We start from the raw sequence: 15593 nt of genomic DNA on the forward strand, positions 1-15593 counted from the left end.
AGTCTACATGGTGCAGCTATCCCAGAGCAGGTGACCTGAGAAGACTGGGGTACCTGACCCTAAGGCAGTCTACATGGCAGGGCTGGCTGGAGGGCCCCCAAGCGAGCTGGAACTTAACCATGCAAGTTTCTGCCATAACCCAGCCTGTGGTCTGGAGAAAGTTCATTCCACCCGACTCACTTTCATGGGAAATGTGGAGTTCAACAAACCAGCATTTTCCTATGAATCTCCATTTTGTTGGATAATTTCTGACCAGGGACATGATTTTACCTCTGTATACAGCATGGTGAGACCACTACTGCATCCAGCTGTGCTGTCCACATTTTAAGAAGGATATTTTTAAAAAAATGGAAAGGGTGCAGAGAAGAGCCACAAAGATGATTTGAGGGCTTGAAAATATGCCTTGCAATGAGAGATTCCAGGAGCTCCATCTGTTTATTTTTAGCAAAGAAGACCAAGAGGTGATGTGATTATACTATATAAGTACTTTAGTGTATAAATACTTGTGCATGGACAAAACACTGGTAAGTAGAGGCCTCTTTATTCTAGTGGAGAAAGGCAAAACAAGAACTAATGGCTGGAAGTTAAAGCAGGATAAGTCATATTAGAAGTAAGCCATATATTTTTCATAGTGAGGATGATTAATCATTTGAACAAACTAAAAGAGAAGCAGAAAATTATTCACCTCCTGAAGTATTTAGATGAAGACTGGATGCCTTTCTGGAAGATGTGCTTTAGCCAGACAAAAATTATTGGATTCAGTTCAAGAGTAACTGGATTAAATTCTATAGTCTGTTACCCAGGAGGCCAGACTAGATAATCTAATGCTTCCTTCAGCCCTTAAAATCTATAAAGCTGAGTATCTAAAAGGAAGTTAAATTTGTAAAGCCGAGCACTCAAACATTCAGAATGACACACTCGTGCTGTCCTCTGTAACCTTAATTAGTCCCTTTTGTATTTGCATTGTGCTACAGCCTTTAATTACATGATCAAATGCTATTTTTGCCCCAGGACCCCTGCCCCATTCAGTGCACAGGACACATGGTGCTGACTGAATGGGTGGATGGTCAATAGTTCTTTTTATACTCACTGTTCAATGTGTGGCCCCAGCCCCTATGTACTGCACGTCATCCAAACTGAACTCCCAAAACAGAATTGTTCATTTCCTTACAGGCTTTTCTATGGCTCATGTCTATGGTAGCTGAGTGCTTCACAATCATTAAAGAATTTCTCTATACAGCGCCCCTGGGAGGCAGGGAAGTGTTGTTATCTCCATTTTACACATGGGGAACTGAAGCCCAGAGACACTATGGACAAAATGATCAAAAGTGTCGACTGATTTTGGGTGCCCAGCTTGAGACACCAGGTCCTGATTTTTCAGAGTCCTTAGCATTATACCGCACTTAGTATGTTCAGAGCACAGCACCCACTGACTTCAGTTTACAGCAGCGAGTGCTCAGCACTTCTCCAAACCAGACCCCCAAGGTTACCAGGGGGCCACCCATAAAATGAGGAGCACACAATTAATGACCACCTGGGAAACTTGTGGTTTCAGCGACTTGCCAAGCATTGCATAGGAACTCTGTGGCAGAGGCAGGGATAGAATCCAATTCCCCAGGGCAGCATTCACCTGCCTTAACAAGAGACCCTCCTTCCCATTTCTGCAATCCCCTGCCTCATACACAGCACACTGCACAGTTTCTGCAACAAATGAGGCAGGGGACCTACAGACACCTGCCTCCTTCACTCCACAGCCCTGATTCAGAGCACTGTCTGTCCTGTGCACTGAATGAAGCAGGGGTCCTGTGGAGAAAATAGCATGTTATCATGTAATGAAAAACTGTATCTTAATGCATACGTACAAGTGGGCCAAAATAAACATTTGTTTTCAGTGACTTGCCAAGGATCACATAGGAACTCTGTGGCAAAGGCAGGGATAGAACCCAATTCCTCATCGAGAAAATAGCTTGTTATCATGTAATTAAAGACGGTATCTTAACGCATATGTACAGGTGGGCCAAAATAAAGTTGCAAAGACAACTTTAATTCTGCCATTTCCTTGTTTTTTACTGCTCAACTTTGCAAACTTAATGTGCCTTACAAATAAAGGTTTTTAAGAAAAGCAAACTGAAAAAAAACAGACCTAAATGGCACCTGAACCAAAAGTCTGGTTTCCACTGGGCGGGGGAAAGCCAGGATCCTTGAGACTATCCAGTGAGTGATGATGGGGCGGAGGGAAGAGTGAGTGACGGAGGCAGGGCCTTGAGGGGAAGAGGCAGAGAAGGGGTGGGTCCTCAAGGAAAGAGGTGGAGCAGGATTGGGGGAAGAGGTGGAGAAGGTTGTGGCCTTGGGAGGAAGAGGCAGGGCTGGGGGTAGGGACTTGAGGATCCAAATACTAGCCATTAGAAAGATGACAACCCTGACACCCACATGGGTCATCAGCAGGGTTGTAACCTTTAGATCCACCACAGAATCCACTGCCACTTGAGCTAATGGAGTAACTGACAGTAGTAGTAGGTTGTCATCCTCTTTGTGGACCAGCACTAGAGGGGGATCAGAAAATTTTGCTGGAGGGTTTGATACATATTTGCTGACAGCAGGGGAATGGCAAAACTCAGGGATGCTGTGTTCCATTCCAGCCTCTGGAGAGGTGTGTGTTCTGGTAGTGACAGACCCTTCTGCCCCTGTTCCCCCAAACCTAACCCCTTCTGCCCCATATCCTCCAACCTGTCGCTGTCCCAGTCCTGTCTCTTCTCCATCCCTTGCTCTGTGTCCCAGTCCCATTCTTCTTATCTACACAGTTCCCGTCTCCACTTCTCAAGCTTCTCATCCTCAGTCCCAGTCTCCTTGCCAAGCCAGTCCTGGACTTCACCTCTGGCTTCCCCAGCCAAGTCCCAGTTTCCCCCCTGTTCTCTGTGCTGTCCCTCCCCTCTGGGGTCCTCATCTGATCTCTTTCTCACACTTATCCTTACCTTGAGTTGTCCTGTCTGCCTCAAGCCCCAGTTTCTCTCCATGGATGCCTCATACAGTCTCACGGTTTCTCTCTACACACACTTAGTTTGTGTCAAACTGGGGTGTAAATTTACCTCACACTAGCCTGCTGCACACTGAGTGTCTGTGTGGAGCCTGCTGCTGCGCACTAACATTTCCCTAATGCTTGGAAATGGGATAGATCAAAGCACACAAGGGAACTGTTAGGGCTTCTCTTCGCTACCACACTAAATCAGTGCCATTGTATCGATGCAGCGGTGCCGATTTAGCATGTCTGGTGAAGACACATTACGTCGATGGGAGAGTGCTCTCCTGTCGACATAATTAGTCATAGACTCATAGAATATTAGAGTTGGAAGAGACCTCAGGAGGTCATCTAGTCCAATCAAAGCAGGACCAACACCAACTAAATCATCCCAGCCAGGGCTTTGTCAAGCCTGACCTTAAAAACGTCTAAGGAAGGAGATTCCACCACCTCCCTATGGACCCCATTCCAGTGCTTCACCACCCTCCTAGTGAAAAAGTTGTTCCTAATATCCAACCTAAACCGCCCCACTGCAACTTGAGACCATTACTCCTTGTTCTGTCATCTGGTACCACTGAGAACAGTCTAGATCCATTCTCTTTGGAACCCCCTTTCAGTTGTTGAAATTAGCTATCAGAGGGAGAAGGACCTAGTTGCCTGGGAGCTGAGGGTGCAGGCAAGAGAGTAGGACTGGGGAAAGGCGAGAAGAGCTGGGGAGCTCATGCCTGGCAACTCCGCAGGTCCTGTGCAAGGCCAAACCAGGTACTGGGGTTTCAGAGACTACATCCCAGGGGTTTGGCAAAGGCAGCAGGTCCAAACCCCCTTTTGCCAATGATCAATGGCTTGTACACTGCAGTCTGCCCCAGTGAGCGGGGGCTAGATGGTGACTGGCAGTAGCCATAGACTGAAGCGAGGTGGGGATAGAGGGTTGGGGGTTCCCTGGGGACGGGAGACCCAGAGCTATGGGGGTACTGCGGAGGGCGGAACCCACAGAAAAAGGGGTACTGGGGTCTAGGAGGGACACGGGGGCCAGTGACAGGCGAGACACCGGCCAGCAGAGGGCGCTCCGGTGCTGGATGAGCTAATTCCCAAGGGAACCAGCAAGAGGCGCCTCAACGGTGAGTCGTCGCATTGCTACAAGCCCTTTTTAAAAATTGGCATCACATTAGCTATCCTCCAGTCATCTGGTACAGAAGCTGGTTTAAATGATAAGATACAGACTACAGTTAGTAGTTCTGCAGTTTCACATTTGAGTTCCTTCAGAACTCTTGGGTGAATACCATATAGTCCTGGTGACTTACTGCGGTTTAATTTATCATTTTGTTCCAAAACCTCCTCTAATGATACCTCAATCTGGGACAGATCCTTAGATCTGTCACCTAAAAAGAATGTCTCAGGTTTGGGAATCTCCCTCACATCCTCAGCCGTGAAGACATAGTCAAATAATTCATTTAGTTCCTCTGCAATGGCCTTATCGTCCTTGAGTGCTCCATTAGCACCTTGATTGTCCAGTGGCACCACTGGTTGTTTAGCAGGCTTCCTGCTTCTCATGTACTAAAAAATAATTGCCATTACTTTTTGAGTCTTTGGCTAACTGTTACTCAAATTATTTTTTGGCCTTCCTAATTCTATTTTTACACTTCATTTGCCAGTGTTTATGCTCCTTTCTATCTTCTTCACTAGGATTTAACTTCACATTTTAAAGGATGCCTTTTTTCCTCTCACTGCTTCTTTTACTTTGTTGTTTAACCAGGGTGGCTCTTTTTTGGTTCTCTTACTATGTTTTTTAATTTGGGGTATACATTGAAGTTGAGCCTCTATTATGGTGTCTTTAAAGAGTTTCCACGCAGCTTGCAGAGATTTCACTTTTGGCACTGTACCTTTTAATTTCTGTTTAACTAACCTCCTCATTTTTGTGTCGTTCCCCTTTCTGAAATTAAATACTACAGTGTTGGACTGCTGTGGTGTTTTTCCTGCCACAGGGATATTAAATTTAATTATATTATGGTCACTATTACCAAACAGTCCAGCTATATTCACCCCTGGGACCAGATCCTGTGCTCCACTTAGGACTAAATCAAGAATTGCCTCTCTTCTGGTGGGTTCCAGGCCAGCTGCTCCAAGAAGCATTTAAGCTGTCAAGAAACTTTATCTCTGCATCCCGTCCTGAGGTGACATGTACCTAGTCAATATGGGGATAATTGAAATCCCCCATTATTGACAGCCCCTCAAGAGTCTGGAGAAGTACCACCAATGATGCCTCTGGAAGATCCTTTGCATCAAGTAGGAAGATCGCTGCACTAATGCCAGCATACTCATGGAAGCTAATGTCACCAGCATTGAAGAAATGATCCGCACTCACCAACTCTGCTGGGCTGGAAATTTTGTGCTGATGCCAGACTCTCGCCTCCCAAAACAAGTCTTCTGCTCTCAGCTCACCCGTGGTCAGAGATCCCGTGGTACTCAGAGGAAATGCTACAAAGACACACTGAAAGCGCATCTCAAGAAAACTCACGTGGACATCACAAGCTAGGAAGAGCAAACCACCAACTGACCCCAATGGCACCACATCCTCTATTGGACAGTGGCCCGCATTGAGGAGAAGTGCCTTGCCATCAAAGCTGAAGAGAGAGAGAGAGAGAAGGAAGAAAAAGAAAGAACTTTCTCCCAGCAGGCAGCTGACCCATCAGGCAACGTCTGTACCTACTACAGGCAAATCTATGGTTCCAGGATTGGACTCCTGAGCCTTCTCAGGACCTGGGCCGGCTCCAGGGTTTTTGCCGCCCCAAGCAGGCAAAAAAAAAAAAAAAAAAAAGCCGCAATCGTGATTGCGATCTGCGGAGGCAATTCGGCGGGAGGTCCTTCGCTCCGAGCGGCAGTGAGGGACCCTCCGCCGAATTGCTGCCGAATAGCTGGACGTGCCGCCACTCTCTGGAGTGTCTGCCCCAAGCACCTGCTTGCTAAGCTGGTGCCTGGAGCCAGCCCTGCTCAGGACAAATATGTAAATTTGGGGTAGAGATCATCCTCGAATGGAGGGATTGCCGATGATGGCGATGCTGCTGCTGCAACCAATGAGGCTGTGGGCCTACAGACAACAGCCTCTTTCACTGTGCATCCCTGATTCATTCCCTAGGCACCATCCATCCTGTGCACTGACTGAGGCAGGGACCTCGGCGAAGGAGAATGTTTTGGCAAAGACTGGTATTAATCCAATGGGAAATGAGAAGTGAAAGCTGGACAAGAAGGGGTTGAGAGAGACAAGGTGGATAAGATAATATATTTTATTGGATTCGCTTCTGTTGGTGAGAGACAAGCTTCTGAGCTTACACACAGCTCTTTTCTGTAAGCTCAAAAACTTGTCTCTCTCACAAACAGAAGTGGGTCCAATAAAAGATATTATCTCATCCACCTTGTCTCTAATATCCTGGAACTAACACAGCTACCACAACACTGCATATAAGAAGACGACTGTCACTTTTTGGAAAGTTTTCTAGTGTTCTGTCAGGACAGCATCTCTCAAAGATCACTTGGTGCAGAAACATCACAGCTCCCGTATGTGTTTGTTCTCAGTGATATCTAGTGCACAAGGCTGTTTGTAGATAGCTGAGTGGTTATTTCTGGAAAAATTCTAAATGGTCCCAATCCTGAGTCATTTATTCTGTTTCTACTCAGTCTGTACAAAGCAAACTCACATTAGTGTCAATAGCTGCCTGCCTGAGTAAGGAACCCTGGGCTTGGCCCTAGGAGCTGGCCCTTCACCTCTATCCAGGGAAGACGGGGATTAGAGACAAGAATCGACATAACTATAATGATCATGGAAAGACTCATCCTCCTCTCCAATCTTCAGCACAGGCATGTGGAACTACCCTGCCAGCACGGCAGGGGTTAAAGGGAGCCTTTGGGCCCAGCTAGCCCCACCCCGCTGTACCTGCAGCCAATACCAGGCCTGGGGGGGAGAAAAGAAGAGAGCCTGGCTCAGTTGAGGGCTGACTGGTGAAAAGGCAGGAGTATCCGCCTCCCTACTTGAGGGAAGGGTCACTAGCCTGCCAGCCGAGGCAGCCAGCAGGGAGTAAGCGCTATCTCCCCAGCCAAGGGGGACTGTGGAGGAGACGTAGGAGCCTCCGGCAACTGAGGTAACTGGGTGACTGAAGCCCAGAGACATTGTGGGGTTCAGTCTCACCAAACTTACGGCTGCCCCATCTGAAGGAGCCTGGGATCGCAGCATGAGGCCACCCAAGATCCCTGAGAGGGTGCTATGGATACAAGCCACCCAGCGAACGGGACTAGAGGGGCCAGGCCCCAAACAAAAGGGACAGTGGTAGGAAGTAGCCGAGGGCAGGGGATTTAGACTCCCTGCTGGGAGGCCTCCCCTATTCAGGGGTAGATGCATGCAGGACCCTGGGCTGGGACCTGGTGGAGAGGGAGGGCCTGGGTTTCCCTACCCCACTGCCTAAAAGATGGAGCCAAATTGACCTTGAAAACCAGGGGATGGAGGTCAGGGGCACCAACCCACTAAGTCGCCCGGCCCTTCAAGCACCTGTTACAAACCCAAACTTTATTCCCACTGCAAACGTGCAGCTCCAGCTGACATGCAGGTGCAGCGTTACAGAAAGGTGCACAGAAGGGACTTTTGCTCTCATACCCCTTTGTTTGTGTGCAGCTCCCTCCTCCTGGTGAGGTTCAGAGGAGAGGGACTCCCTGCTGTGCACTTGCTAGGTGTGCAGCACAAGGCATTGCAGTTGTTATTACCAGGTTAGGAAATTTACATTGGTGAAGGTCAATGTGTTTTCTGAAGAGTTTAAAAGTCCTGGCAATGATTTTTTGTAAAGTTCCCGCCCACCATAGCTTTTTTATTTTTTAAAAATACAAAGAAATTGCATACAACCCCTCCCCCATGTGAAGAGCGTATAGATGTTTGTTATTGAAACACTCAAAATCCAGGAAAGGGTTGAGATTAAACACTGCCCTGAGCTCCCATCACCAGGGGGAGCTGCTAAAACTATTGGAACTATAGGAAAATATTCTACTCTTCCTTGTGCTATGTCAGAGGAAGATATTATTTCTACTAAATGTTAAGAAGAGATAAATTAAAACTAAAACTTATAATGGGTCTGTAGTTGTAATGTTAACTATTGAGACACAACAAATGTCTCATTAACATGATATTCCTGGTAAGTGTAGGGTTGAGGTATATTTTTGGCTGAGCTCTCTATGCTATGCTAGTTCTACAGTGTATCAGAGATTTTGAAATTTTCTATTACTGGTTGGTCCAAAATGTGAGAAGTAACAGAGCAGACGGGGGAGTGCTCTCAGCTAAATCTAATTGTGGCCAAGCTGGGAGAATCCGCCCATTCCTTGGTCACCCTCTGAGGATGCCAAAGGGGCTACATAAATGCCCCACCCTCTGTACCTCTGTGGTTGGGTGTCTGGGTCTGGATTTTGGCAGGAGTGTAACATTTTCAAAAGTGCTTCAGTGACTTAGGAGCCTAAGTGACATTTTCCTTTTCCATTCTCTCTCCTATCTGCATTTTTAGACCCATTCAGAAGGAAAGGAAAAGGAAAGACGTGGCACCGAAACAACTGGAAATGAGATAATGAAAACGCTTCACAGTCACACAGGGGGATCCTCAGTGGCCAGTGACATGAACCGTAATAATTACAGCTGAGTAATAACAATCATTACAGGACTTACTCTAATTTTTGTTCATTTCTCGTTAGGGTCACAGGCACACGATTCCCTCTGGGTTCAAGCCCTTTTGTCTCAGGGGATTTGCCTTTCAGGACTGAGCTGGCTGATTCTTACCTGAACAGGTCACTCCAGCATCCCAGCCATGATGACAGTTATGCACTTCCCATCCCCTGTTCCCGCAGTGCCAGAGAGCAGACTCGGTACCATCACAGGCAACTCTGTCCAGCCAAATTGGTCCAGATCCTGCTCCAAAATGAGCATTAAGATGGACACTGATAGCAGCTCCACATCCCAACTGCTTACAGACAATCCCAGCATCTGCCATGTCCCAGCGATAACTACACACCGTCCCCCACTGATCCTGGTGTTTAACCTCCACTCTCCCGGCACAGGGGCTGCCTCCATCCGCCAGCCTCAGCTCATCGGCACCTTTAAAGAGACACAGAGCAGGGTCAGAGCGAGCAGGGAACCCCCACTCCAGCATTATCACAGCAGTGTCTGCGCATAGTGGCAGGGGATCCGCGCCCAGAGCCAGGAGAATGGGACATGCCCAGAGCTGCCTCATGGCTCCACCTGATCCTGTCTCAGGGCCTCACACTCGGGGCTGTCAGTGCTGCAGCTCTTGCCATTTTATCCCCACTCTAGCGATTTGGGGTGTTTTTAACCTGTCCCGTGAGAACACGATGAAAGGCGCCAACTCACGGAGTTTCCCTTATTCCAAATGGCGCCATCTCCTGTCACTGTCACTGGGGCTGAAGCCAGTGAGATGCCGCCATCTCCCTACAGTCTGTCGGCATGTGGGAGTGAGGCCGCCCTGAATAAAGCTGGCTGCCACTTCCCACTAAAGCCCACGGGGAACACGGCTGTCTCTGTGTGGCTGAGGGGGCTGGAGAGGACCCAGGGACTGTGATGGGCAGCAGAGACCCAGTGAAAGGAGGGTGGTGAGAGTGAGGGGAGCAGGGCACTGCGGGGACAGGAGGCAGATTCAAGGCTTGCAAGGGAAGGGGGTGCAGGTGCTGTGTGGGCCGGAGGGAGGGGTGGGGAGGAGGTTCTGGAGCAGGGGGAGGAAAGAGGGTGGAGAAGGGAGAGTCTGTAGCAGGAGGCAGGAGGGACAGAGGGTAGGAGGGTCTGGAAATGGGGGTAGGAAGGGGCAGGAGTGAGGAGGTGGGTCTGGGGTTTTGACGGGAAGGAGGTCAGAAAGTAGGGGCAGGAGGGAGAAGTGGGGAGGGGAGGGGTGTCTGCAGAGGGAGTTAACAGGGAAGCAGTAGAGAGGGACAAAAGGGAGGGCAGGGGACAGGGATCTGAAATTGAGGCAGGAGGGAGGAGTGGAGATGGAGAACAGGGTTGTCTGGAGCGAGAGAAGGGAGCATGGGGCTGGAGGGGGATATTGAGCAGGGGGTAGGAGGGAGGGGAGGAAAAGGGGGTTTAAAGAAGGGGGTCTGCATGGAGAAATGGAGAGAGGAGGGGGTCTGGAGTTGGGGACAGGAGTGAGAAGTGAGGAGGGGGTGAGGATCCAGGTAAGAGAGTGAGAGAAGGGAAGGGAGAGAGCAGAGAGGGGGCAGAAGGATGCATGGGGAGAAGAGGGGGGAAGGAGGAGGTGGGGGGGAAAGGTGATCATGTGTAGGGCGAGGAGGGAGGGGGTCTGAATCAGGGCAGCAAGAGGGTGAGGAGGGGAGGGGTGTGGAGCAGAGAATGGGAGTGAGCGGAGGTAGCCTGGAGCAGGGGCACATGGGGGAGTGTTGGAGAGGATGGAGGAGTGGGAATGGAGGGTGGGTCTGGTGCTGGTGGACAGGAGGGAGTATTGGGGAGGGGAATGGAGTCTGGAGTAGGCAGGGGATGGGGCCAGGAGTGGGAGGGGCAGGAGAGAAGGGGAGGAGAGGCGAGGAGGCTCTAGATTGTGGGGTGTGCTTCACTATCTCAGGTAGAGAAGCTGCAGGGTGGTGTGTGGTGAGCCAGGGAAGTGTTGCTGTTTGCAAATGGCTAAATCAATCCTGTCGTGTTACGGTGACATTACAGCTGATGTGAATGGTTGATGTCTCCAGTGTCTCTGTCTGTAACTCACCCCTGAACAGTAACAGAAGTTCTGTGTGTGAGTGTGAACCATGCTGTATGAATTAGCTCAGTGGCTGTCAACTATTTCCCAGCCAGCCCTTCATCTGTCAGAGGAACTGAACCAGGAGGGGAGAGCGAAGGCAGTGCTGGGCAATGGACGGCAGTTCCCGTCTCAGGGGTGAGGGGAGGGTAAGCGCAGTCTCCAGCTGAGCCACCAGGGCGAGTCGTGCAGTTTGGGTGCACTAAATGGTGACTTTTCAGCCTGCGATTCTCACCCCCACGCTGGCAGAGGAGTAGAGGGGAGTTCTACAGTCCATAGACAGACTGAGTAACATAATGGGATGGTTTTTATAACCTCGTAATTTTTGTTCTGTGGCGCTTGGCATTACAGCCTTGTGCTCCCTACCGGAGCTTCCTCTCCCCACCTGCCCCAAACATTTCCCTCTTCTATTGGTCTCTTCCCACCCTGCTCCCCTGGGCTTTTCCCCCTCTTCTTCTCCCCTTTCTACCTGGCCTCTCTGCCCTGCGTGTACAGGCTGCTCCTTCCCCAGATGAGCAGCAGACTCTGCCCCCACTTCCTGCCAGTGGCTTTTCTCCCAGTAGCTCTGAGTTCCACCCCCTGCCCCCAGTTGTCTCTAAAGTTTTTTGTATCTCTGGGGGTTGTGGAGAGGCAAAGCTGGCTGCTGGGAGGGAGGCAGCTAACAGGGAATGTGAGGAGTGGCCACTGCCTCCCACACAGTCCTGGGATATTGGCTGGGAGAACTGGTGCGCAGGACAGGGTGTGAAGAGCCAGGACTGTTCCTGTGACTGGGAGCTAGTATGGGCATCATTACAATGCCCATGAGTTACGGCTACATGCAGAGTTCCACTGTGACCCCTGGAACAGGCTGGCTGCAGCAGTGGATGGCTAAGCTGGGGACACCATGTTTATGGAGCCTCCATGGAGCTCAGAGAACAGTGCAGTTCACACCAGTACATGGTCAGACCATCCTGCTCCTTTAATGCCAAGGTAATACAAAACGATCACTTTGCTGCAATCCACAGGGGTGTTTATTCAGGTATGACTCACTTCAGTGAAGTCCCACAGGCAACCCATGGGGCCTGGTTTGCACTAAGAAAAAAGGGACTTTTTTTCAATGGAGTTAACTCAGTGATGTTCACTCCTGGCAGGACCCAAGGCTGTAACTCTGCTCTAGCTAAGTGCACACACAGTTCTGTTTCCCTGCACACAGTAGAAACTAACAACTGTCGGCAGTTTCCTTGTTCAGAAATCCTCCAGCCTGCCCCTCCAGCGAGCTCCAACAGGCTTTGTTTCTTTTCTGCTTCCAAGGTCCCGATCACAACTCCTTCTACTGGCTTCTCCCTCCAACAGACACAGTCTGACGCCAGTATCCTGGCCCCTGCACTGGCAACAATGGAAACCCCTGGCTTAGCTCTGACCTACGCATGTGCCTAGTGCCTTTGGCAGTAGCTCCCACTGTTTGCAGCTGTTTTTACTACATAAAGGATCTTGATTGCTCCGTCTGTTGAGCCTAAAAGAGAGTTTTCACCCTGCCATTGGCTTTCATGAGGTCGGTGATTGTCTTAGGATCGAAGCCTCCCCGATGGCAGCCATCAGCACCTTTCACGATAACAATCACATTTATATTGTACCTATCATATCCTGGCTCCACTTCTATGGCCCAACTTGGAATAATGACCCCACCCAGCACTCTGAACATTGGGGAAGTTCAGATCTTGGTCTGGGAGTTAAACCTGTGGCTTTGGTCCGTCCCTGACATTTTCTCATTTGTTTGCCTGGACCCCACATCATTTTACAAATTTGTTTTCCCACAAAATGTAAATAGGTCAATAATTGTGAAACACGATCTTCTGGCAAAGACTGACCTGGCCTCTACTCAGGGCTCAGAGAGGAAAATTGCGGCACTGAGGGAAAGGGAAAAGTAGCTACATGGGGTGATATTCCCTATATTGTAAACACCCCTGAGTCACTGTGTCTGTGTCATGTGAAGCAAACTCAAATTTCCAATAGAAAATAAAAAATATCTAAGGGATGATGCACATTTCCTCATCAATCCAACAAAAATACTCTGAGCTGAGCATGTGCTTGGCATCACTGTATGACGCCATCCCACAAATCGTGCAGTAATTATTCCCTCACATGATAACAATTATCAGAGGGGTAGCCGGGTTAGTCTGAATCTGTACAAAGCAACAGAGGGTCCGGTGGCACCTTTAAGACTAACAGAAGTATTTGAATGCCCACTTCATCAGATGCAAGACCCACTGATGAAAACAATTGTCCATCCTCTGCAATGTCAGTCTGATCACCAGCAGTCAGCACAGAATCCTCTGCTTTTCGGTCATGTACAGCTGTGTTATGGGCTCTAATCCCAGCACATTATATTTGAACTTCTTGGAAATCTGAAATATAAACTCCAAATAACCTGCTAGATGGTTTGGTTTGCTCAGGATTTTCTGGGTACCAGCCCCCTAATCACTGCACAGTTAATGAGCTGTCTGTGAAATATACATTAGGGCAGGTTTTTCTCTAAGACAATAATTTAGATGGACATTTCTGATCATCAACTTCAGGGTTAGTTTCTCAGGCTGGCGCAGCAGCACATCGGGTTCCCATGAACCAGCTACTGCTGAGCAGTTCACTGCCCTGCCAGTCACATGTTAACACCAGCCCAACAGGTTCCAATCACTGTATTATTTGAATCATAACTGGGTCCCACATTCGATTTTAATCCTATTGCTAATCAGTTTTGGAGTCTTTGGGCCAGATTCACTTCCCAAAATGCACCAGCATTTGCTGAGGTACCCCATGATCTGCCCCTCCCCCTCATTGCTGTTAAGTCTGCCTGGAGCTGGGACACTGCATGGCAAGGAGCTTGCAGCCCCCTCTGTGCTGGAGGAACGAGAGCAGCCCTGAAACTGGGCAGGGGCAGCCTTCAGGGAATGAAACCAATGTGTCCGTGAAAGGCACCAATACAGCACCTCTGCCATGCAGCTTGTGCTGGTCGGGCTTCTCTAGTCTCCAAATAGGATTCAAAGCTTCTCCTCTCCAGCAGAAACCCTGGGGGAGGGAGGCAGGGCTCATGCAGGATAAATCTTCCTGCTGGCAGAGCTTCCGGTACCTCCATGGGCACAGGGCTTTGCGCACTGCACCCCAACACATGCACACACCCCTTCCCTGGGAGGAATCGGCTCTGGGTTTATTTGGATAAATCCTGCTCACTTCAAAATTGCAAAACTTCTACTGGCTTCAGTGAGTGAATGGGGGAGTGAGGAGCCAGGACTTGGGCCTTGGAGCTGTTGGATTCAGTACCAAAGAGACATTTCTGTTGGATCCCAAATTATTGATGTATTTATTGGGATTTAAAACACTAAAGCGATGCCCAGCCAAGACTGTTGGCACCCGGACGACATTGATAACACACTCAAATCCCAGCAGCATGAAGTGGCCATTTCAACAGGAACTCAGCCAGCCAGACACCTACAGAAACTCCTTCCCACCCATTTCTCATTATGTTACGCAGGGCCTGGGTCCTTCCCACCCCCAAACAAGTGTCTTTTGCAGTGTGCCCAGAAGGTCACCAAATTTGGGCTATTTTGGCCCAAACCGGACAACAAGTTTCAGAGTCCTGGAGGCCTCACGAGAACACCCTCTCAGCCACCCCTCTCCTTTATAAAAAGGGGGAACCAGCTTAGGTGCCCCTGCTAACCAGAGCTGTGGCAGTACGACACGGGGAGAGAGGTGATCCCTCAGGGAGGCCAGTCCCAGGCCACTTAGGTCTTTATGAATACTAACCAACACCTTAACCTCCACCCAGAGCTGGGCAGCCAGTGCAGATCCTGCACCATGACTGTAACATGCTCCTAGCAAGATGTGCTGATCAGTGAGTCGCTTCCATTTGCACCAGCTTTGTTCTCTGAATGGTTCTAAGGTGCAGCCGTACATTAGGATCATTTGAAGAGTCCAATCTCAAGGTAACAAAAGCCTCGGTAACAGTGGTAAGTTCCAATCCCAAAAAGAAAAGTCACAACCTCCTAGCCAGGCACCGATGGTAAAAAGCTGACTGTAAAAGTTACCACCCTAGTTGCAGTTAACCCAGCTCCCCTGGTGAAACACAGAAGAGACTTACCTGCTATGTCCTGAATTGTGAGGAGAAGAAGCCACAGCACCGGAGTGGAGAGATGTCCCTTCATTGCCAGCCTGACTTGCTGTCCCCCCTCTCAATGCACTGGCTGCTCCTAAACACCTGCCAGGGCTCCTCTGTGTCTGACAAGTGACAACAAAGCAGTGGAAGGGAAATATATAGAATCAGAGGCTGCCATCAGCTGCGCGAAGGAACCAATAGCAAACCCACCTACCTTTTTAGTTATTATCAGTGGTTTTATCTGTGTCTTTATGCAGCTAAAACATCCAATAAAACTCGAAAGCAACAAACATCACCATATATGAGTGATGAGCCCCCTCCTGATGTCAGCTTTACCACAGCCTCAGATCATCGGGTAACCCCCAATCTCCGGTGAGGGAAGGAAAAGTTCTGTACAAATTGTATCCCTGCTGTTTCTAACCCTGATAGATTTTATATCGTATTAAACATGAATTGGGAGACATTAGAGGCTGGTTATTTTATAAACTAGGAAAGAAATCCCTTGTGCCAAAGGTGATCATTACAAGACCAATTCCCAGTATAGGACATGCCCAATTGTAGACAAGCACAACTCACTAGAACCAGGTTGTGTCACTCAGATCAGCTTTATAGAAGAAGAATTACTCAGCTGCATCTGAAATATTGACAGTTCTTCTACGAATAGACCTTG

At 49.1% G+C, this 15593-nt stretch overlaps 1 protein-coding gene across 1 annotated transcript in view; it reads right to left on the reverse strand.

Annotated features, from left to right (window-relative positions):
• Positions 1-15593, reverse strand: part of LOC128832083 (deleted in malignant brain tumors 1 protein-like) — a 166998-nt gene that overhangs the window by 33447 nt on the left and 117958 nt on the right. Inside the window, 1 exon segment of the mRNA XM_054019173.1 lies at positions 8820-9123. Within this exon segment, the coding sequence (XP_053875148.1) occupies positions 8820-9123 (304 nt within the window).

This window comes from Malaclemys terrapin, chromosome 1, assembly GCF_027887155.1.
Source record: "Malaclemys terrapin pileata isolate rMalTer1 chromosome 1, rMalTer1.hap1, whole genome shotgun sequence".
NCBI lineage: Eukaryota > Metazoa > Chordata > Testudines > Emydidae > Malaclemys > Malaclemys terrapin.